We start from the raw sequence: 23012 nt of genomic DNA on the forward strand, positions 1-23012 counted from the left end.
CACACACATGCTGCATTCATGTGGTTTTAACTATCCAGTCTGGCAGGTCTGCTGTTAACCTAGCACGTGTGATAATCATCTTGTTTTTGCGGGGACCCTCGGCCACCGTATGCCTGCTTAATACTTCACTTACACACATACACACACTCACACATGCAACTCCTCCCCCACCGAACAGGTGCAGGAGTCATCCGTAACACAACGGCCACACAAACACTCTCCCTCTGAGGGGTTTTCCGAAGACTTCATCACTTCATCAGATGGACTTTGGAGAAAGATTCCTGTTTCTCTGCAGTTATGTCCATGAAGGAAATGTATAACCTTTCTATAGTTCATGTGGAGATTCTTGTGGAAAATCAGATGTGGGGTGTTTTGTGTTTGTTAAGCAGTAACGCTTTTAATTTATTATTAGCCTTACTATATTACTCAAGTCTCTGTAAATAAGGTAATGCAGAAACCAAAACATATTACACACATCAGTAAGAACTTGTGAGCTGCATTATTGTCAGAGATCCTGTGATAGGAAATGAATTAACCCCCTTTTGTCCAAACTTCTTTTGTGGTATACAAAGTTACAGTATACAATTTTAATAACTATGAGAATGTGTTGCTGTGAAAGGTTTATACTTTGCAGTAATGCCAGTGCTTTAATGAGGCTTGTTTTCATGGTAGGTTCTAACATTGTCATTCCCACAGTGCTGTTTGATTTATACTCTCAGTGCTTTCTGTGGAACAGAAATAAATTTTAGCTCCAGTAAAATGTGACAGGAGAAGGTTAAGCAAGTAACTAATGTAATAAAGTTATAACTCTCTCAGTGTGATGAGGTCAAGGCCACTCTGCTTTTACATCCTGGAGATAAAATGATCGTCTGCTTTATCATTGTATTAAACTGACTATGAAAATGGGTTAGAGATTACTATACTATACTAAAATATATTAGATTTATTTACAGATATTATATTATATATTTCTGCTCTTCTTCTTTTTATTTCGGCCTCTCCCATTAAGGGAAAACCTCAACATCTTCATCTCTGCTACCTCCAGCTCCACCTCCTGTCTTTTACTCAATGCCACCGTCTCTAAACCATACAACATCACAGGTCTCACCACAGTCTTATAAACCTTTCCTTTCACTCTCACAGATACTTTTCTATCACAAATCACTCCTGCTATCACTCTTCTCCACCCACTCCACCCTGCCTGCACTCTTTTCTTCACTTCTCTAACACACTTTGCACTGTTGACCCCAAGTACCTGAACTCCTCCACCTTCTCCACCACTTCTCCCTGCAACCGCACCACTCCACTGCCCTCCCTCTCACTCACACACATGTACTCTGTCTTACTCCTACTGACTTTCATTCCCCTTCTCTCCAGCATGTACCTCCACCTCTCCAGGCTCTAAATGTTCTGCTCTTTATGATATATTTTTATATATTCTATATATTTTACAGTAAACAGGTCTGGAGTATACTATATTAATTTATGCTTTTCTACATAGTATTCTATGTTTCTGTAACAACTTTCTTGTCTGTCCCATACTATACTAATCTTTTCTGTATTGTAGTACACTTTTTTGTGCTACACTACACCATGTATTTATGTACTGTACCATACTATACCATACAATAGTGTACTATATTCATTTTGCACTTACCTTTACAACTGTAAAAACAGCATCGTTCCAGTCTACCTCTGCAGGAGTTTGCACATGTTTACATTGCACACTGTCTACTTTATACATGCACATACTTTTGTTACTTGCATAATACAATTATTTTGTACATTTGACATTTATGCATATGTCTTTGTCATTTTTAATATGTCCTTATATCATTTTAATAATTGACATAATTTTTCTCATAAGCTGCTTATAAATAACAATATTCTTCTTTTGTTTGTTTTTTGTACTATACTTTGCCCTACTAGACCACATTATATTATTCTGTACTTTACTATACTTTTCCATGTTTTTCTGCAATATACTATTAATAATAGTATTATATACTATAATAATTATACTATACTCTACTGTACTGTTCTATACTTTCTGTACTAAACTATTCTATGCTTTTTAAACTATACTACATGTGCTTGTAGTACACCACAATATTTTTTAAACTTTTTGCATTATACTACACTATATTTACACACGGTACTCCTGTAGATTTGTGTACAATATTATACTTTCCTGTGCTATACTATGTTATGATTTTCTATATTTTACATATCAGTTTATATTTTGATTTTCTGTACTACACTATGTTTTTCTACCTTGTAATATACTTTTCTATATCACACTGGTTTTTTTCTGTACTGTACTATACTAAGCATTAACTATACTATGGTTTTCTGCATTATAATACACGATATTGTTCCAGACTGTAATAGTGTAAATTGTGTAATATGGACATAGTGTAGCTTTTTTTAACTATGCTATGCTACAATACAAAAAAAACACTTTGTGTCAATGCCGCCTTATACATTTTTCCTTTCTTGCAGATACCCTTCTATCACAAATTACTCCGATACATTGTGTTACTGATCAATTTGTTCCCCTGTAGTTACTGCAGGTCTGCACATCTCTGTTATTCTTAAAAATCAGTATCAGCACACTCATTCCTCACGCATCCTCTCAACTTCCAAAACCTTGTTTAACATTCTGGTTAAAAACTCCACTGTTATTTAATCTAAACATCTCCACGCTTCTACCCGTATGTCATCTGGTCCTATCGACTTTCCACTCTTCATCCTCTTAATTGCTGCTCTCACTTCCTCCTAACTAATCCTATCCACTTCCTGCTTCACCATCTCCACATCATCCAACCTTCTCTCTCTTATTTTCCTCATTCATCAGCTGCTCAAAATACTCCCTCCATCTTCTCAACACACTCTCCTCACTAGTCAACACATTTCCATCTCCATCCTTTATTGCTCTAACTTGCAGCACATCCTTTCCAGCTCGGTCCCTCTGCCTGGCCAATTCGTACAAATCCTTTTCTCCTTCCTTAGTGTCCAACTTCTCATACATCTCCTCACATGCCTTTTCCTTCGCTTTTCCACATCCCTCTTCACCTGCTGCCGTATCTCCTTGTACTCTGCCTAATTTTTTTTTCTCTCCCAATTCTTTCACCAACCTCTTTCTTCTTATGCTCTCCTGCACTTCCTCATTCCTCCACTACGTCTCTGTCTTTCTTTCTATTTCCAGATGTCACACCAAGTACCCTTCTAGCTGTCCTCCTTATCACTTCTGCAGTAGTTACCCAATCATCTCACAGCTCTTCACCACCACCGAGCCCCTGTCTGATCTCTTCCCTGAATCTCACACTACACTCTTCCTCCTTCAGTTTCCACCGTCACCATCATATTCCTCCTCTCTCATACATACACAAAAAAATATCTCTATATAAAAAATATATTATATGAAAAGGTTTTAACAATTGAAAGAACTGCATTTGTTTATTTATTACTCTTAAAATTTAAAAAATATATCCGATTAAATACATTATAAATTATTAACAATGAATCTATGGTGTCTTGTGGTAATAACAGTTACTTATTTGTCTATCACTTTTATATTGATTTTTTTTTTTTTAAAAGGAAAGTATTTATTCTTTTCACAATGTTCATAAATCCGCTATGTGAAAATATTAAATTTTACTGTTAATTCAATATTAATGGCTTTTGTTAATATTAATACATAATCTGTGTAAAGCTTTTGAGGCCAGAAGGTTGTAAGGTCGAATCCCAGCTGTGCCACAGAGTCAATGTTAGGCCCTGAGCAAGAATCCTTAATTATTCATTTAATGTTTGAAAATGCCTAACCCTAGAAAACCATATCATAAAGGGAAACTCTCTCAGGCAGATACACACCTCAGCTGTCCCACCACTGAATAAAAAATAAGGAATGAAGAATGAGAATAAAAGAGAAAAGTGAAAAACAAATGTCCTGGTTTTTTATAGTGACTGAGACGTCCGCAGTTTAACCATTTATTATTTCTCATAATGCAACAGGAAAAGTACAGGAATTCTCTCTCTCTCTTTCTCTCTCTCTCTCTCTCCCTCTCTCTCTCTCTCCCTCTCTCTATCTGATGGCTTGTTCCCTGGTGCTGAGTGTAACCGCCTCTCTGTCGCTCTGATTTGCACTGCTGTGGCTGATAAAGTCCACCATCTGGAGTGCTGCACTCCTCTATAAACACCATAACACTGTTTACTGTGTAAATAAATCACCATGTCTCATGTAGCGTGGGATCCCACTGGTGCTCACCTGCTGGGAAAAGGTGTTGCACAATCACCTGGACTGTACCAGGGGGAGGCTGGGGTGGGGGGGGTTTGTTGATCTTTTTTTGAAGACGGATTCAAATATCATATCATATCATATCATATATATATCATATCATTTATACATTTATACATCTATAAAGATAGAGAGAGAGAGAGAGAGAGAGAGAGAGAGAGAGAGAGAGAGATTGATAGATGGACCAAAGAACAGACACATGATTAATAGACAGACACTGACAGACATACTGACGGATTGACAAGTGAACAAAGAGATGATGGATATATCAAAGGATAGACAGACAGATGAATAGACAGTCACTCTATTCACCACACCCTCCACATGAACACCACAATGAACGTCCTAATTACTACAAACTCTAGTCTACATAAACACCATCATGGCTCTACAGTGTGTGTATCCTAAATTACTATACAGAACTTCATACACAGAATTCAGCCTTTAACCACACATTGAATCCAAAGTGGATCCACAGTGTTGCATGTCTGTACTCTTACTGAAATGAGAGAGTGTGGATAAAACCCGAGCACGACATTATACAAATGTAACATGATCTATTAAAGTCTCACATTACACTTCCTTACACTGAGGGATTATAGTCAGCTATTTTTATGATGTTCACATTTAAACTATGCATAATCTGTATACAATATTCAGTTTGTTATCTATATATATGGGCAAGTAATAGCGCACACGCCTACACACACACACACACACACACACACACACACACACACACACACACACACACACACACACACACACACACACACACACACACACACCTACACTCAAAGATATCATTTGTGTTTTTAAACCAAAGGGTGCATCAGAATTTACATCAGAGTGTCTCAGATGCATTAATAACCGTTATAATCATTCTACTAATTATAATAGATAATGGATTATGTGTGAGGTGTGTAATATGGTTAATAAGACACACACACACACACACACACACACACACACACACACACACACACACACACACACACACACACACACACACACCGTTAGTGCAGGCGCTGTAAGGAACATTTGCATGATTGGCACAGAGATATGGGGGAATCCACACATAGCTCTGTGTGTGTTGTGTGTGTGTGTGTGTGTGTGTGTGTGGGGGTTATATAAAGCATAGCAGGTGCACTTACAGGTGACTCTCTCTGCTCTTCACTGGACTTTAGATGCTTACTTTGTTTTTCATTCCATCTCATACTGAGCACCTTAGACGGTAACACACACACACACACACACACACACACACACACACACACACACACAAACTCCAATTTATTTACAATTGAAATGTGGGTAATCACGTTTCATTAATAATTTCATAAATTTGAATCATGACAAATATATTTTTTATTTTTTATTACTCAGTAATCAGTTGTTCAGACCTCAATCATATAATTAGCCGAGTGTGTGATATGTATGAGGTAATCATTTATAATTCAGCCTTTAATTATACATAGTACATTTATATATTTTTTCTCATAATAAAGCAAAAAGTGCTCTCCTTTATAATGTTATATAAAAATAAAAAATAATAAAATTATAGTGCTCTAAATTTCAAACATATTTAAAAATTCAATTCAATCACAACATTTGGTAAAATCTTTATCCATTCATTTCATCAATAATTCTTTTCCATTCACTTGGAAACATTGCAGGTTTTTATTGCAGGCATTTTGATTTAGGACTAAATGCTAAAATGTATTTGCTTACATTTCATCATCCCCACCTTGTTATGAATGTTTTTTTTTTATTAATATTAAGATTTTTTCTTCATGACTGACCTTTTATTCGTAAAATTATAATAAAGATTTGCAAACGGGTAAAGCTTATACGGAATTATACAATTTTATCTTTTTAGCATTTGCTATGTATTAAGACGTTAAATCGAAGGTTTTTTTATGATTTATTAATTGATCGAATAATTGATTGATTTAATTAAAATCTTGTATACCTGTTCAAACTTCAAATCTATTTAATATGTGTTTAATCAGGGTTAAAACAAATCCTACGGTAGATTCAGAATTAGATTTAGGGTTAGGATGAGATCTGAGGGTTAGAGTTTGGATTCAGGGATAAGATTAAAATGAGGGCCAGAGTTGAATTAAGGTTTAAATTCAATTTAGGGTTAGATGTAAGGTTGGGATTACATCTAGGTTTAGAGTTAGATATAGAGTTGTGGTTTAAATCTAGAGTCAGGGTTAGATTTTGGGTTGTGGTTAAATATAGAGTTAGATTTAGGGTTAAATTTGGGGCTGGGGTTAAATCTATGTTTAGGAATAGATTTATGGTTAATGTTAAAATATGGGTTAGAGTTAGATTTAGGGTTGTGGTTTAAATCTAGAGTCAGGGTTAGAGTTTGGGTTGGGGTTAAGGTTAGAGTTTGGGTTATTGTTGGATTCAGTTTTATAAATTAAAATAAGGATCGGGTTTAAAGGGTTTTAAGATAGATTTAGGGTTAGTGTTAGATTTAGGGTTAGTGTTAGATTTAGGGTTAGTGTTAGATTTGGGGTTAGAATTGGATTTTAGTTTTATGAGTAAATTTGATGTTTAGATTCAGGCTTGTGTTTAGGGTTGAGTCTAGAGTTTTGTGTAAGATTTAGTTTTGGGATAGATTTTAGGATTAGATTTACAGCCAGAATTAGTATTAGGGTTAGATTTCGCTTTTTATTTAGGATTAGATGAAGGTGAAAGCACAGCATTAATTCCCTGATTACACAGTCAGTGGAAATAACACCGAATGACAAATTGTGTGTCTATGTGTGTGTTTTCAGGAGGCATTTCTTGACATACAGCATGTTGGCCAGCCTTGAACCAGTGAGTCTCATTTCTTTAATTTCATTGAAAAACAGACACCCGATGTTTTTATACAACTTGTGTTATCCAAAGTGGTGTAAAGATAGATTTTATTTCATAATGTGAAATTTTAGATACAGTTACTATATTTACGCTACACTGTATGGACAGAAATCTCTGGACACCTGAGCATTAGATTCATATATACTTTTTGAACATCCCATTCCATATTTAGTCTTCATTTGCTGTTATAATAACCTCCACTCTTCTGTGAAGATGGTTTACTAGATGTGAATGGAGTGTGCTTGTGGAGATTTATGCTCATTCGGCCACAAGGGCTTTAGTAAAGTCAGGTACTGAGGAGGCCTGGGGTGCAGTCAGTGTTCACATTCTTTGCAAAGGTGCTCAGAAGTATTGAGGTCAGAGCTCCATAGCAGGACACTCAAGATCTTCCACTTCAAACTAGCATATCTTCATGGAGCTGGCTTTGTGCACTGGGCATTGTCATTCTTGAATAGGTTTAGGTCTCCTAGTTTAAGTCAAGAAAAATTTTCATATTAATACATCCAAATACATTTGATACAATTGTGTGTCTCCAATTTTGTACTAACAGTTTAGGAAAGAACCACATATGCCTCTAAAAGTCAGGTGTCTCAGAACTTTTTGTCCATATAGTATACTTCTGACTGGTAAGAGTTCCTATTAAACAGTAGGTAGTTTATTTTCACTTAGCATCAATTTATTTCCAATGATTTTGCGATGAGTTGATAGTTGCAACGTCTCCTGCTGTTTGTGTAAACGGTGACTCAGTTTAATACGGTATTGTATGTCAGTTGAATACTGTATAACAGACATTACACAGGGTAATTGCTTTAGGGCTTTTCACACGTTTGTAAAAACACTTGTTATTAAACAATAGATAAAATAACTGAAAAAAACCCTGTTCATCATTTTATTCTCACATCCTTTACTAGTAAAGAGCTGGGCTATCTCATTGTTTTATTATTGTTTTGTATGTTACTTATATTTCTCAACTTATTCATACAGTGAATAGGAAAAATAGGAAAAAAATATTGTGTTTAAAAAAAATCCAGTTACATTTTTTATTATAATGTTTTAAATTATGTCACATCTTTTCCGTCACTAATGCGATATAGCAGTCAACACACCACAAATAAGCGTAAATAGTGTAAAATTATAATGTGTTGATTGTTAATTTATATTTAATTATAATGTGTTCATTTCATTTCGCATACATGCAAATGCTAAAGAATCCATAGCGCTATCATTAGCTGCTAATTAGAAAGTAGCTAGCAGCTAATGCTAGCCCTATCTATTCTTTATTGTTTTATGTCCCGCGTCACGAAAAAATCCTGACAATTCTGTATATCCAGAGAGTGAATGAATAAACAATGGAAGAAATTAAGAGTTGACAGTTAAGTTGAACATATCTTTAGAAAATTAAATATTAAATGTAAAACACAAACACCTAGCATATGTATTACCCAAATAGTGTCTAACCAATGTAAACAATTACATTTTATTTATTCTTTTTAAATAATAAGTTTAATTTATGCCAATTTAATTGATTACTCAATTTAATATTATCAAAAAGGTGTATTGCTTTCATTTGATTTATACAATTTTATTTGTATTAAATATTTTTAAAAAATAATATTTTATATAGTTTAACCTAGCAGACATTTTATTTAAAATTGTTCTAAAAATGTAAACTGTTCAAATGATCACAAACTTTAAATATTATAATAAACTTTGTTAATAAAAAAAGACAAGCATTTTTATTTTTTGCATATATACTGTATAGATAGATAGATAGATAGATAGATAGATAGATAGATAGATAGATAGATAGATAGATAGATAGATAGATAGATAGATAGATAGATAGACAGATAGATAGATATATGACACATTTATTACACTCTTTCTTGTAAAAAAAAAAAAAAAAAAGGTCCAGATCTATTATAAAAAAAAATTTCTTTAGGACAAACATGGTCCATCAAAAAATACGGCAATGCAACAAGCCAAAAAAAACCCACCAACCAACCTTCTTCTTCTTCTTCTTACGGCTGCTCCCATTAGGGGTCGCCACAGCGAATCATCCGTCTCCATACCACCCTGTCCTCTACATCTGCCTCTTTCACACCAACTACCTGCATGTCTTCCCTCACCACATCCATGAACCTCCTCCTTGGCCTTTCTCTTTTTCTCCTACCTGGTGGCTCCATCCTCAGCATTCTTCTACCAATATAATTCATGTCCCTCCTCTGCACATGTCCAAACCATCTCAATCTCGCCTCCCTCACCTTGTCACCAAAACATCCTACATGCGCTGTCCCTCTAATAAACTCATTTCTAATCTTGTCCATCCTCGTAACTCCCAACGAAAACCTTAACATCTTTAGCTCTGCTACCTCCAGCTCCGCCTCCTGCTCTCCCTGCAACCGCACCACTACACTGCCCTCCCTCTCATTCACACACATGTACTCTGTCTTACTCCTACTGACTTTCATTCCCCTTCTCTCCAGCACATATCTCCACCTCTCCAGGCTCATCTCAACCTGCTCCCTACTCTCACCACAAATCACAATATCATCTGCAAACATCATAGTCCAGGGAGACTCCTGTCTGACCTTGTCCGTCAACCTGTCCATCACCACTGCAAACAGGAAAGGGCTCAGGGCCAATCCTTGATGCAGTCCACCCTTCACCCTGAACCAGTCTGTCATACCTACTGCACACTTTACTGCCGTCACACTGTCCTCATACATGTCCTGCACCACCCTCACATATCTCTCTGAGACACCTGACTTCCTCATACAATACCACAACTCCTCTCTTGGCACTCTGTCATATGCTTTCTCTAGATCCACAAATACACAATGCAATTCCTTCTGTCCTTCTCTATACTTCTCCATCAACATCCTCAAAGCAAATAAGGCATCTGTGGTGCTCTTCCTCGGCATGAAACCATACTGTTGCTCACAGATGGTCACCTCTTCTCTCAGCCTGGCTTCCACTACTCTTTCCCATAACTTCATGGTGTGACTGATCAACTTAATTCCCCTGTAGTTATTGCAGGTCTGCACATCTCCCTTATGCTTAAAGATCGGTACCAGCACACTCCTTCTCCATTCCTCAGGCATCTTCTCACTTTCCAAAATCCTGTTAAACAATCTGGTTAAAAATTCCACTGCCATCTCTCCTAAACATCTCCACGCTTCTACCGGTATGTCATCTGGTCCAACCGACTTTCATTCTTCATCCTCTTAATCGCTGCTCTCACTTCCTCCTTACTAATCCTATCCACATCTTGCTTTCCTAACTCCACATCATCCAACCTTCTCTCTCTCTGATTTTCCTCATTCATCAGCTGCTCAAAATACTCCTCCACCTTCTCAACACACTCTCCTCACTAGTCAACACATTTCCTCTCCATCCTTTATTGCTCTAACTTGCAGTACATCCTTCCCAGCTCGGTCCTCTGCCTGGCCAATCGGTATAAATCCTTTTCTCCTTCCTTAGTGTCCAACCTCTCATACAGCTCCTCATATGCCTTTTCCTTGGCTTTCGCCACATCCTTTTACCTGCTGCCGCATCTCCTTGTACTCCTGCCTACTTTTCTCATCACTCTGTCTATCCCACTTCTGTTTTGCCAACCTCTTTCTCCTTATGCTCTCCTGCACTTCCTCATTCCACCACCACGTCTCCTTGTCTTGCTTTCTATTTCCAGATGTCACACCAAGTACTTTTCTAGCTGCCTCCTCATCACTCCTGCGGAAGTTGCCCAATCATCCAGCACCTCTTCACCACCACCAAGCCTCTGTCTGACCTCTTCCCTGAATCTCACACTACACTCTTCCTCCTTCAGTTTCCACCATCTTATTCTTCTTTCAGTCCTCACTCTCCTCTTCTTCTTCCTCCAAAACCATCCTACAGACCACCATCCGATGCTGTCTAGCTACACTGTCCCCCGCCAACACCTTACAGTCTCCAATCTCCTTCAGGTTGCATCTCCTACATAGAACAAAGTCCACCTGTGTGCACCTTCCTCCACTCTTAAACGTCACCCTATGATCCTCCTTCTTCTTAAAATACGTGTTCACCACTGCCATTTCCATCCTTTTAGCAAAATCTACCACCATTTGCCCTTCCACATTCCTCTCCTTAAAACCATACCTACCCATCACCTCCTCATCACCTCTGTTCCCTTCACCTACATGCCCATTAAAGTCTGCCCCAATCACCAATCGTTGTTTCCTAGGTACACCATCTACCACTTCATCTAATTCACTCCAGAATCTTTCCTTCTCCCCCATCTCACAACCAACTTGTGGAGCATAGGCACTGATGACATTTATCATCATCCCTTCAACTTCCACCTTCACGATCATCACCCTATCAGAAACTCTCTTCACCTCCACTACACTATTACTGTATTCTTCCTTCAGAATCACCCCTACACCATTTCTCTTTCCATCCACACCATGATAAAACAGTTTAAACCCACCTCCAATGTTCCTGGCCTTACTCCCTTTCCACTTGGTCTCCTGAACACACAACATATCTATCTTTCTCCTCTCCATCATATCAGCTACCTCTCTCCCTTTACCTGCCATAGTACCAACATTTAAAGTACCAACCCAAACCTCCACTCTCCTACACTTCTCCTTTCCATGCCGTCTCTGTAGACGTTTTCCTCCTCTCCTTCTCCTCTTCTCCGCCAACAGTAGCCCAATTTCCACCGGTACCCTGTCGGCTAACGATACCTGTGGCGGTCGTTGTTAACCCGGGCCTCGACCAATCCGGTATGAAATTCTCATTTGTGATCCGCATATTTGATTTGGCAGATGTTTTACGCTGGATGCCCTTCCTAACGCAACCCTCCCCATTTACCCGGGCTTGGGACCGGCACTAAGAGTGCACTGGCTTGTGCATCCATAATGGCTGGGTTAACCAACCAACCAACAAAAAAAAACGATTGTATCTATCTATTCTAAAATCTATTGTATTGTATTTATTGTCAGGACATTTCCTGTACACAGCCCTCTTCCATTAATTCCACATTTTTTTTGATCAAACGTGCACTCTGCTGATTTGGATTTGTGTTTTAATTTGTTATCCTGCTGGAAAGGTTTGGTTTTTGCTTGGCCTGGAGAATTAGTGTCCAAATCGAACCCTTGGCATTCATTCAGCGATCCTACTCTGTGTAAGAGATTGTTGACACATGCAGGGCGTGTCCAGTACTTGTTAGATATTTCTGCAGCATCGCCTCTTGGCAGCTTCCCTGATAAGATTTCTTCTTGTTCTTTTGTCTATTTTTGAGGGACATCCTGTCTCATTTTCTACCCTGTTCGCAGTGTTTAATGATTCATCTGATGTTTTGGAAATTATTTCGTTGCCTAATATTCTAATCAATAACCTTTTAATGATGAGATCAGTTACATGCATTTTACCATTAGGACATGGGTGTGTAGACGTTTTTTAACATTAGAACAAATAATTCAAACTCAGATAGAATCTAATGAGCAGGATTCTTTTTTATTTTTATTTTTTTTTTGTACTGTGTTAAATAGGAGAAGGCAGCACATGCAGAATATTTTCACAAATTTGGCTTCTTAGTTGAATATTTCTCCTCATTTTCTTACTTTTTTGTCCCATTTATGCTTTACTGATTGCACTATACACACAAGTACTACAAAAAATTTTAAGATAATAAATAAACAAACAAACATACACAAATAAATAAATATATACTGTATATATATATATATAAATAAATAGAATCTGTTATTATATGTGCTGTTTTTCACTGAAACATTGCCGAATCTAATATCAGTTTGAACAAAGGCCGTATGTACACTCAGTATTTACAAAGCAAATTTTGCACTAACACACACACACACACACACACACACACACACACACACACACACTGTCAGGCCTCTAGGTTGGCTCTAGTTGAAGATTTCCAATCTTTTTTTTTCTAAAATGCAAATGACATGACGCGTGTGTGTGTGTGTGTGTGTGTGTGTGTGTGTGTGTATACCAATGCAAATATGTCCCTATGCTGAACACCTTTCACTTTCCGCATCTCTTCCTGCCTGTATGCTTACATGTAATTTTTCTAACTGTGTTTCATAAATGTGGATGACTTGTCTTACCTGCAATTCCGATTACAAATCACACACACACACACACACACACACACACACACACACACACACACACACACACATCTGTGAACCCTTAGATCTTTCATTTAGTATTTGCTTTAGGTATATTAGTTCAGAATTATATATATATGTATATTAGTTCAGAATTGATAAACATTGTTTTGTTTTTTTGGTTTGTTTCTTAGTTTTTTTTATTTTTACTGTCTTAATATTCAAGTCTTTTCTGTGTGGTTATTTGTCCCAAAGATCCACTACATGCAGGAACTGCATCCTCAGGATCCTTCAGGTGGAGGAATGGACCTGGATGTGATAGACGAATATCTGAAGGAGCAGACCAGACAAAATCTTCAGTCCCGAGAAGGAACAGAGGAGGAACTACTCATAGCAGGTTGGTCTTTAGTCTTAAAGTCTTTAATACATGAAGTGTAAAACTCAGGATTCCACAGGATATGATTCTAAGTCTTACGGTGACGGTTCATTATTCAAACACAGCATTGAAAAGCACCGCTGCAATACAAGATGATTTCATTTAGGAGTCTCTGATTGATATGTTCGGATTCTGCCATAAAAGTATAACTTGCAGTGGGATTTTCAGTGTAACCATGTAACATTGAATAATTTAGTCACTGAAACTTTTACTGATTTTTCGCTGATTCCTTCAGTGTTTGTTTTAAGAAATGTAATGATGAACCAATATGTTCAAAGTAGTTTGCAACACTACAGTAAGAATATTAAAGTCATCAGTCATTTCTGCGCATTTATGTATAGCAGAAAGAGAAAGTGGTAGCTTACTGGTTAAGCCATTGAACTTTGGATAAGAAACTTATGAGTTCAAATCCCAGGCTCACCCAGCTGGGGCCCTGAGCAAGACCCTTAAACCCAACTGCTCAGTTCTATAAATGAGATCAATGTAAGTCACTATGGATAAGAGTATCTGCCAATTGCTACAAAAGTACTGTAAATGGATCATGCTATGAACAGCAAAACAAATAAAGTTTACCTCAGTCAAGGTTTTAACTTTTCTTAGACACCTTTCAATCCCTATGGTCCTCACAATTATGTTCAGACTTGTGTGTGTTTAGCCTTAGAACATATCAATATTTACATAAATAAATGAATAAACATATTTAGCTGTAAAAACACATGTAACATATACACCATAAGTAGCATAGCTAGCTAACACAGACTCTCGTTCTAGCACAGTATTGCTCATTAAAAGGGGAACTTAATTAGCTCCTTAACTTTTGAAGTATAATCTTAGGTGTTGATGTTTCCTTTTCTGTCTCTCCTCAAAAGTACAAGCATCAAAACCATATCGACATTTTGCGCCAAAACACTGCTAACCTGCTAGGTGAAGAAGGACATGACAGTGAGTTAGCTACTCTTTTAAACAACACATTTCCGAAATGAAATCCAACACACATAAAACACAACTGTATACTTAGTGTCTATTTGCGGTATCTACAAATCATAGCACATAACAGTGGACAGGCTACAAAAAAACATATTATGATATAGAAAATAGTAATGGTATAGTGTAGTATGGCTACAATCAACAAAACTGGTTACAATTACTATAGTATATGATACAGCATGCCATAATAAGTATACCAGAGTTGATTACACATATATAGTATAGGTATGGGTTGATGTAGACTACAATATAAGTAAAGTGAATGTTTAAATGTACATTTTTTTAAAAGAATTAACGTTTGTGATGTCAGCCATGTTTATCCCCAACCAATTGACACCTGGTTTCGAGGTTCTGCTCCTTTGAGAACTTGACCAACATTGATCAGAACAAGCCTTGCATCCAAGCAGGACTAAGAGCACACTATTCAATGAATGCTGGATGTTTTTGTGTGTGAACAACTCATCTGTCTACCCTCCATTCACCCCGACCTCAATAAAGCTATATATAAAGCTATATAATACACAACAGTGTCAATAGTTGTGTATTAGCCCTGTAATTGCTTTTATGGCATCTGACAGAATTTTCTCATTGATACAGCAGAATAGTTGAGGCTGAGGTGCCTTGTTTAATGGGATTTGAACTCTCAAACTTTTAATGAGAAAACGTACTACTTTACCACTGATCTAATCACTTTTGGGTGTCACCCAGCTGAGTATAGAATCAATTTTGAGTCAGGTTCCTCTCAAGGTTTCTTCCTTGTATCATTTAATGGAGTTTTTCCTCAACACCAACACCTTTTATATTTATTCATTAAAAAATTATATTCTTACTCTATATAGATTGCTTTGGATATTGGACCTCTGGTTAAAGGGTTGTGAGTTGAAAGCTGTCTGAACATTTTTGGTTTTGTAGCTCTCTGAGGTTTTTAACGCTTTTATTTGATGATGTTTAGGTTATCGTAATTTCATTTACATAGGAGTTGGTCAGTCTTAGCTTTCACGTCTTCAGCTTCTGACAATTACAAGTCTTAGACTTTGTACTGGTACAAGAAAAGAGACAGAATTTCATAAGTCATATTGTCTCTACATTGGCTGATACTAAAATGTTACTGTTTGTTTAAAAGGCTCCTCATGATCATTCATATACTTCAGGTTGGCAGTTTTCATGTACTGTACTAGGAGTCTACAGCTAAACATCCCACTTTCATGATTAAATCACCAGGGTGAGTGTGCATGCTTAGTAGCTGCCCCTAGCATGTGAAATATGCTAGCTTTTACACGCTAGCTTCAACTACCAACAATCTTAAACCTTGCCTTAAGACCAGCATAATTTATCCTAAGTATTTTTACACCATGTCCTCTTAGTCATTTAATTGATACCTTGTATATTTTTTGTTAGTTTATGTTTGTGTTGTAAAGCACTTTGGCTTCGTAAAGCAGCTTTGACTGTTTTCAATGTGCTGTAAAAAAAAATATATATATATTATTGTAATTGAATTGAATTGAATAATATAGACTTAAAATGATGTGAAAAAAGATAAGCTGCAGATGTGCAGTGTGCTTGTGCTTGTTTGAGTTCAGCTAAGTTAATAAATACAGGTAAGTTAATAATTCTGATGAATGTTTGTTTAGCGGTTTCCAAACACACCCTAACTGTAGACATCTGTGCAGAAAACAGCTGGTCGGGCCGATTTGCGTACGAGTGGCAGTACAGTGGGACAGGGGCGACAGAAAACATATGCTGTGAGCAGCAAAGTCAGCATCAGCAGGTGTGGATGAATCTGCCCAGCTATAATGAGTGGGTAGGTATTTATAATGTGTGTGTGTGTGTGTGTGTGTGTGTGTGTATGTATGTATATATACATATATACTGTGTGAATACTATATATATATATATATATATATATATATATATATATATATATATATATATATATATATATATGGGTATGTTATGCGTTATCATAACATTGTGTGTGTGTGTGTGTGTGTGTGTGTGTGTGTGTGTGTGTGTGTGTGTGTGTGTGTGTGATTTAGGGAGGACAGTGCCGGTTTGATCCCCCTCCATGCAGTGACACAGATTCTCATTCGTCGAGTTCGGGGTATCAGGAGCTCCCTCCGTCTCCGCCATCGCACTCACATAGCACTTCTCTCTCGGGTTAGTCTCGTCACTCCTCACTCGAAGAAGGAAATGTACACAAACGTTCATGCAGAATGGAGACATTATTACTCAGACAGATTTTACAGTTTAGCTGGCTGAGAACAATATTTCCAGTTTGCACGTTGTTCTAGGACAATTTAAGGTTATGTCTATATGAGTATGGATCTAATTTAGAAAATATAATGAAGAAAATGACAACAGGAAACATTTGTAAAGAGAATTTGAAAGTCAGAGAATCATGTGGAAGATCGCATAAGTGAAGATTTTCATTAAAAGTCGTGAAATGTAATGAATCATGAAAAATGTGGAAATAAATGTGTCATGAACAGAACAAAAACGTTTTTGAAAAGAAACACACTTGCAGAAACAAATGAATCTTCACATGAAAATAAAATCGCAAATAAAAACATGATATTATTAAAAAATATATATATTTCTGGAAACAAATAAATGTCTACATATAGAAATAAATGAAGAATGCAAAATCACATTTAAAAATAAATATATAACATAAAATCCCATATGGAAATGAATTAATGCCCTTAAATCACGTGGACATAAATAAATGATGTAAAGTCACGTGTATATAAATAGATGATGTAAAATAACATATGGAAATAAATAAATGATGGAAAATAATAAGTGGAAATTAATATATGATATGAAATCACATGTAAGCATAAATAAACAAGGTAAAAATTAAATATGAAAATAATAAAATATGGTAAAATCACACCTGGAAATAATTAAATGATGTCAAATCACATGTAGGAATAAGTAAACAATGTAAAATCACGTGAAAATAAATGAATGACCTAAAATCACACGTGGAAATAAATACATGATGTTAAATCTAATGAATAAATGATACAAAAATCACATGTGGAAATAAATAAATAATGTAAAATCACATGTGGACATAAATAAATAGTGGAAATTGCAGAATCGTTTAAACAAAAAACAACAAAAAAAGGGAACCGTGTAACATATCATTTAAAAATGATGTGGAAATCAATTAATCAGGTGAAAGGAAGTCAATCGTAAAGAAGAACGGATGTGGAAATAGATGAATTTTGTAAAGAATGGCATGTGGACGTAAACGATTCATGTAAACAAAGACATGTAGAGATATACATATAGAGAGATGATTGATATGAAGAATGACATGCAAATCATGTGATGAAGAACACGATGTGTTCGTATTTCAGCAGGTAAAAGGAAGGAGCGTCTCTTCCAGTTCCTGTACGAGATGCTTCAGACGCCACACATGCGCAGCTGCATCTGGTGGGTCCAGTCAGCAAACGGCACATTTCAGTTCTCCTCCCAAAACAAAGAGAAGCTCGCAGAGATGTGGGGCAAGCGCAAGGGCAACCGCAAAACCATGACGTACCAGAAGATGGCGCGCGCTTTGCGTAACTATTCACGTACCGGCGAGATCTGTAAAGTAAAGCGTAAACTCACGTATCAGTTCAACGAAAGAACGCTCAGAGGACTTCAGAGCAACGTGCAGAAATTCACCCAAGCCTAACTGTAGCACTAACAGGATAAACATCCCTTTCACGCAGGAGAGGACCTGAATAAATACTGAGTATTTGTACTGAATTTGAGAATCATCATGAATTTGCTCAATTGTCCAAATTTAATAAGAATGTATTATGTGATTTTCTTTTTTTAGCATTGCATTGTTCGGAAAAAAAAATAATCAGAAACCAAATGTTTAATATTTCTATTTTTTTTCGTAGTTGGAACCTTAAACACGGACACATTCGCATTGTTCCTTGAAGAACTAAAAATACCTGAGCAGGACCTTTTCTTTTTCTGACAGTGTGTTTGTAAATCTGAGGATTGTCATGATGCTCTACGCTACGTTCTAGTAGTACTACCGTACTCCTCTAGAGCAGAATAGTAGTAATTAGTAATTTTTAAAAACCTTTTAACTTTTTTTTTTACTTTGTATTTCTCTTTCTTTCTGAATCTGCTGTAAATCTGTAATAAAAAATCAGTTCAATTATAATTTTGGTGTGTGTGCAAAAAAAAGTTACTCATTTGTTCAGCTCAAGCAAAAAATTCCAGTTACGTGACATTTAATTCCCTTTTATTTGTATAGCGATTTAAAAAATGGACATTGTCTCAAAGCAGCTTCACAGTGTAAAAGTATGTATTAGTTTAATTCCTTCAAGTTTGTTCGATATAATTGTAAGTTTATCCCTAATGAGTGCGCCAGTGGTGATTGTGGTGGGGAAAAACTCCCTGATGGTACAGAGGAAAGAAACCTTTAAGAGGAACCAGACCCAAAAGGGAACCCGTCCTCATCTGGGTGGCACCAAATGTCCTTTCATTACAGTTCCATCATTGTTGAGGTGTGCTGGTCAGTGATGGAAGCTTAAATTCAGAACTGTTCATGCAACCTGTGGTCCTGGGCAATCGTAGTAGACTGTTGATATTAATAACCAAATCCATACTCAAAGTTCTTGAGTTGCTCTGTAACTTCATAGATCTTTAGACTGTTGATGTGGAACCATCCCCAGCTGCACAGTGTGGTCAAGAGAACAAGAGAAGAAAGAAGCGATGGCTTCAAGAGAACTCCATTCAGAGGTAGGATGTTGGGACGAATCAGGCAGATCCGAAGAAAAGAAAGGGACAGGAACGCTGTTTACTGGTACCTCAGCAGCATGTTTAACTCGACAGAATTGGAGAGGGGAAACAAAGAGACATGGATTTTTAAGTATTTAAACAGTTAAGAAAACATATTCCAAACTGTACTTACGATGCTAACTGAATAATGACTGAGATTAGCCTGCCTGCTAATCAGTGAAGTTCAACTCTAAACGAAACATCTGATTGATCCATTAAGGTTTTGTTTGCGAAGTGGTGCGCCGACTCAACACTTTTGTCTAAAGTCATAGACTCTAATTAGCTTGCAATGTCCCATTTGCAAGCTAACATCTTAAGCCCGGTTGCTAATTTCTGATCTTATGAGCTGTTGAATTAGCGACTTAGTGGTCCAAAACTTGTTGGAATTGTAATTAAAAGGTTGTGAGTTCAAATCCTTGCACCACCAAACTATCACTGCTTTCCTTGAGAAAGGCCCTTGACCCTTAACTGCTCACAAAATTGTTAGTTGCTGTGGAAAACTATTGGGCTGTATCACAGCTAAGTAGGTTTCTAACATTAAACAATAATATTCCTTGCTCGTAGGTTCACAATTACAAACAGCTCCATCAAATTTCACATCACTTTGGAGTGTTTAAAAAGCTTTCAAAATCTAATGCTGAAAATGTAGACAAATGGAGTAAAAGTAAATACACAATATGGACAAAAGTATCACTCGAACTCCGAGGTGCCCCTGTGAATAAAGCCAGATCCATGAAGATATGCTCAAGGGACAATACACTAAAAATAAAACTTGGATATTTTTTAGAGTAGTCAATGTACAGCTTTTAGAACAGTACAGATTTACTATCCTATTAAAATAACTCAACATACAGCCATTTTTTGTCAAAATAACTGACAACAAAAGTAAATACACCCTAAGTGAACATGCCAAAAATGTGTCCAAAGTGTTAATATTCTGTGTGAGCACCATTGTTATCTTAATCCTCCTGGGCATGAATTTCACCAGGGCATAATGACATCACAAGGCAGTTGTCAAATTGGTGGTGTGTTTGGGATCATTATTATGTTGAAAATATTCCAGTTTCTGAAGGAAGGGCGCCATGTTATGCTTGAGAATTTTACAGTAGGTGTTGGAATCCATGTTTCCGTCAATGAATCACCGCTTCCCAGTACCAGCAGCACTCATGCAGCCCCAGACCATGATGCTACCACCACCATGCTTGTAGGCAAGACACAGATTTCTTGGTACTCCTCACCTGGGCATTGCCACACATGCTGGACAACATCTGAGCCTAAGGTGAGTTTATATCAGTCAAATCAGACCACAGGACATGGTTCCAGTAATTCATGCTCTTATACAGGTTGTCTTCAGCAGGCTTTCTTGTGAACTAGCTTCAGAAAAGGCTTCACTCTGGAATGACGGTCATGCAAACCGATTTGTTGTGTACGGTGTACGGTCTGAGCACTGACAAGCAGACTTTTCACTTCTGCAACCTCTAAAACAATGCTGGCAGCACTCATGCATCTGTTTTTTTGAAGCAGCTGCTGCACCTGACGCACAGCTCAAGAACTCAACTTCTTTAATCGACCCTTGCAAAGCCTGTTTCGAATGGAACCTGTCTTGTAAAACTTCTAAATAGCCAAAAGCTTCAAGTATGAAGTTACAGGGAGAGATAGAACTGATAAAAGCACGCACGCACACACACACACACACACACACACACACACACACACACACACACACACAAATACATATGCAAAGTATATGTACATAGAAAAACTGTCACTCAACAGAACAGTTAATTATTTACACGTGTCCTGTCATTTATACCTTTCTTCCAGGAATGCACATAAATGCGCTTCTGATAAATGATTACGTTTTCTTTATTTATTAATCGGTTACTGTTTCTTTACTAAACAGAGCTACAGAGGTTTTACAAAAACAGAGCTAGGGTCTATTCCTAACAATTACACTCACAGGGGAAGGATTCTGTTGAACTACAGACATTGTGCACTTTTCCTAATAATTCTGGTGGGAGAACAAACGTAATAGGAAGCCAATATTTGTTTTTATATATGTTTAGTTTTTTTGTGAAAGAAAGTACAAATGTAATAACCTCTGGAAGTGGTCCTAAGATCATTTGAAGACTGCAAGGGACTCTGTTCTAGAGCTGTTCGAACATTCCACTACCTTTGTGCCAGAGGAGATTGGGCACATGTCTTCCTTGTACCCTGAGAGATGGCGGGAGCAGTTGAGGTGGTGGGGTGGTTTGGGAGAACCTTGGAAGGTTGAAAACAAATCACGCAGCTCTATTCTGGATCAGTTGCGATGGGCGACTGTCTTTTATGTCCTGCCAGGAGCAAGTTGCAGTAGTCCAGATTTGAGATGACAGGATTGAACAAGCACCTAAATGACCTGTGGCTAGTGTGGACAGAAGAGGATCTAATCTCCTTTTGTTGTAGAGGAGAAATCACCATGAGCATGTTAGACATGCACAAAGTTGACCTACCTCATTTTTGGAGATAGACAGTATATTGTCATTTGAATGGCACACCAGGAGTGAGATCACGAGGGCTAGCAGTCTATCCTGCAACCCCGATTGAAGTAATGATCTACTAATTCTTCTTTTGCATCTTTGAGTGCAATTGTTTTATATTGCATAAACATTTTCAGTGTGTGTATGTGTGTGAATGCTCCATAACATCCACACGGTGTCAGTATAAATCTGCAAACGCAGCAATTCTCTGCTCAGAAACTTCCTTGATCTTCTCCTCAATCCGGTCCAATTATTTCTTAACGTCTAAAGCACATGTGGAAATTCCCTTGAGGCTTTTGTCTCGTGTATTGTACCATCTTTACATGTGATAGCACGTCCTCGTGGGTGTTCCATAACATTAAATGTTAAAAGTTTATTCAATGATAGTTACCAATCCAATAAATGTTTCTAGAGCAGTAATTGGGAAATGTTTTATTTTCCCATTTGGGGGAAACCCTGTAATGCTGTATGCAGGAAACCTACAACAAAATGTCTCCCTAACGGAAAAAGGGCCAGATTTCATTCAACCAACTTGTAAAGAATAAGGGCCCCCAAGCAGCAATGAGCAAAAAGATGAATGTAAAACAAAAGAAAGAAAGAAAGAAAGAAAGAAAGAAAGAAAGAAAGAAAGAAAGAAAGAAAGAAATGAAAATAAGAAAAGAAAGAAAGAAAGAAAGAAAGAAAGAAAGAAAGAAAGAAAGAAAGAAAGAAATGAAAATAAGAAAAGAAAGAAAGAAAGAAAGAAAGAAAGAATGTAAAACGAAAGAAAGAAAAAGAAAGAAAGAAAGAAAGAAAGAATGTAAAACGAAGAAAGAAAGAAAGAAAGAAAGAAAGAAAGAAAGAAAGAAAGAAAGAAAGAAAGAAAGAAAGAAAGAAAGAAAGAAAGAAAGAAAGAAAGAAAGAAAGAAAGAAAGAAAGAAAGAAAGAAAGAAAGAAAGAAAGAAAGAAGAAAGAAAGAAAGAAAGAAAGAAAGAAAG

General features: G+C 36.9%; 1 protein-coding gene across 1 annotated transcript; it reads left to right on the top strand.

The window, feature by feature from the left end:
* The first annotated feature begins 5453 nt into the window (after nucleotides 1-5453).
* On the top strand, nucleotides 5454-18896 carry LOC124399121. The gene is made up of 6 exons (XM_046869847.1): nucleotides 5454-5531; nucleotides 7090-7132; nucleotides 13555-13696; nucleotides 16393-16523; nucleotides 16759-16879; nucleotides 18091-18896. The coding sequence occupies exons 1-6, from the start codon at nucleotides 5485-5487 to the stop codon at nucleotides 18408-18410; spliced, it is 804 nt and encodes a 267-aa protein (XP_046725803.1). The 5' UTR covers nucleotides 5454-5484; the 3' UTR covers nucleotides 18411-18896.
* The last annotated feature ends 4116 nt before the right edge of the window (nucleotides 18897-23012 follow it).

The sequence above is a fragment of the Silurus meridionalis genome, chromosome 16 (genome assembly GCF_014805685.1).
Source record: "Silurus meridionalis isolate SWU-2019-XX chromosome 16, ASM1480568v1, whole genome shotgun sequence".
Classification (NCBI taxonomy): Eukaryota; Metazoa; Chordata; class Actinopteri; order Siluriformes; family Siluridae; genus Silurus; species Silurus meridionalis.

Coding starts and splice junctions, on each gene's coding strand:
- LOC124399121 (XM_046869847.1), top strand. CDS start 5,485: ATGCTTACTTTGTTTTTCATTCCATCTCATACTGAGCACCTTAGACG. Junction 16,524..16,758: donor TGCCCAGCTATAATGAGTGG/GTAGGTATTTAT, acceptor TGTGTGATTTAG/GGAGGACAGTGCCGGTTTGA. Junction 16,880..18,090: donor ACATAGCACTTCTCTCTCGG/GTTAGTCTCGTC, acceptor TTCGTATTTCAG/CAGGTAAAAGGAAGGAGCGT.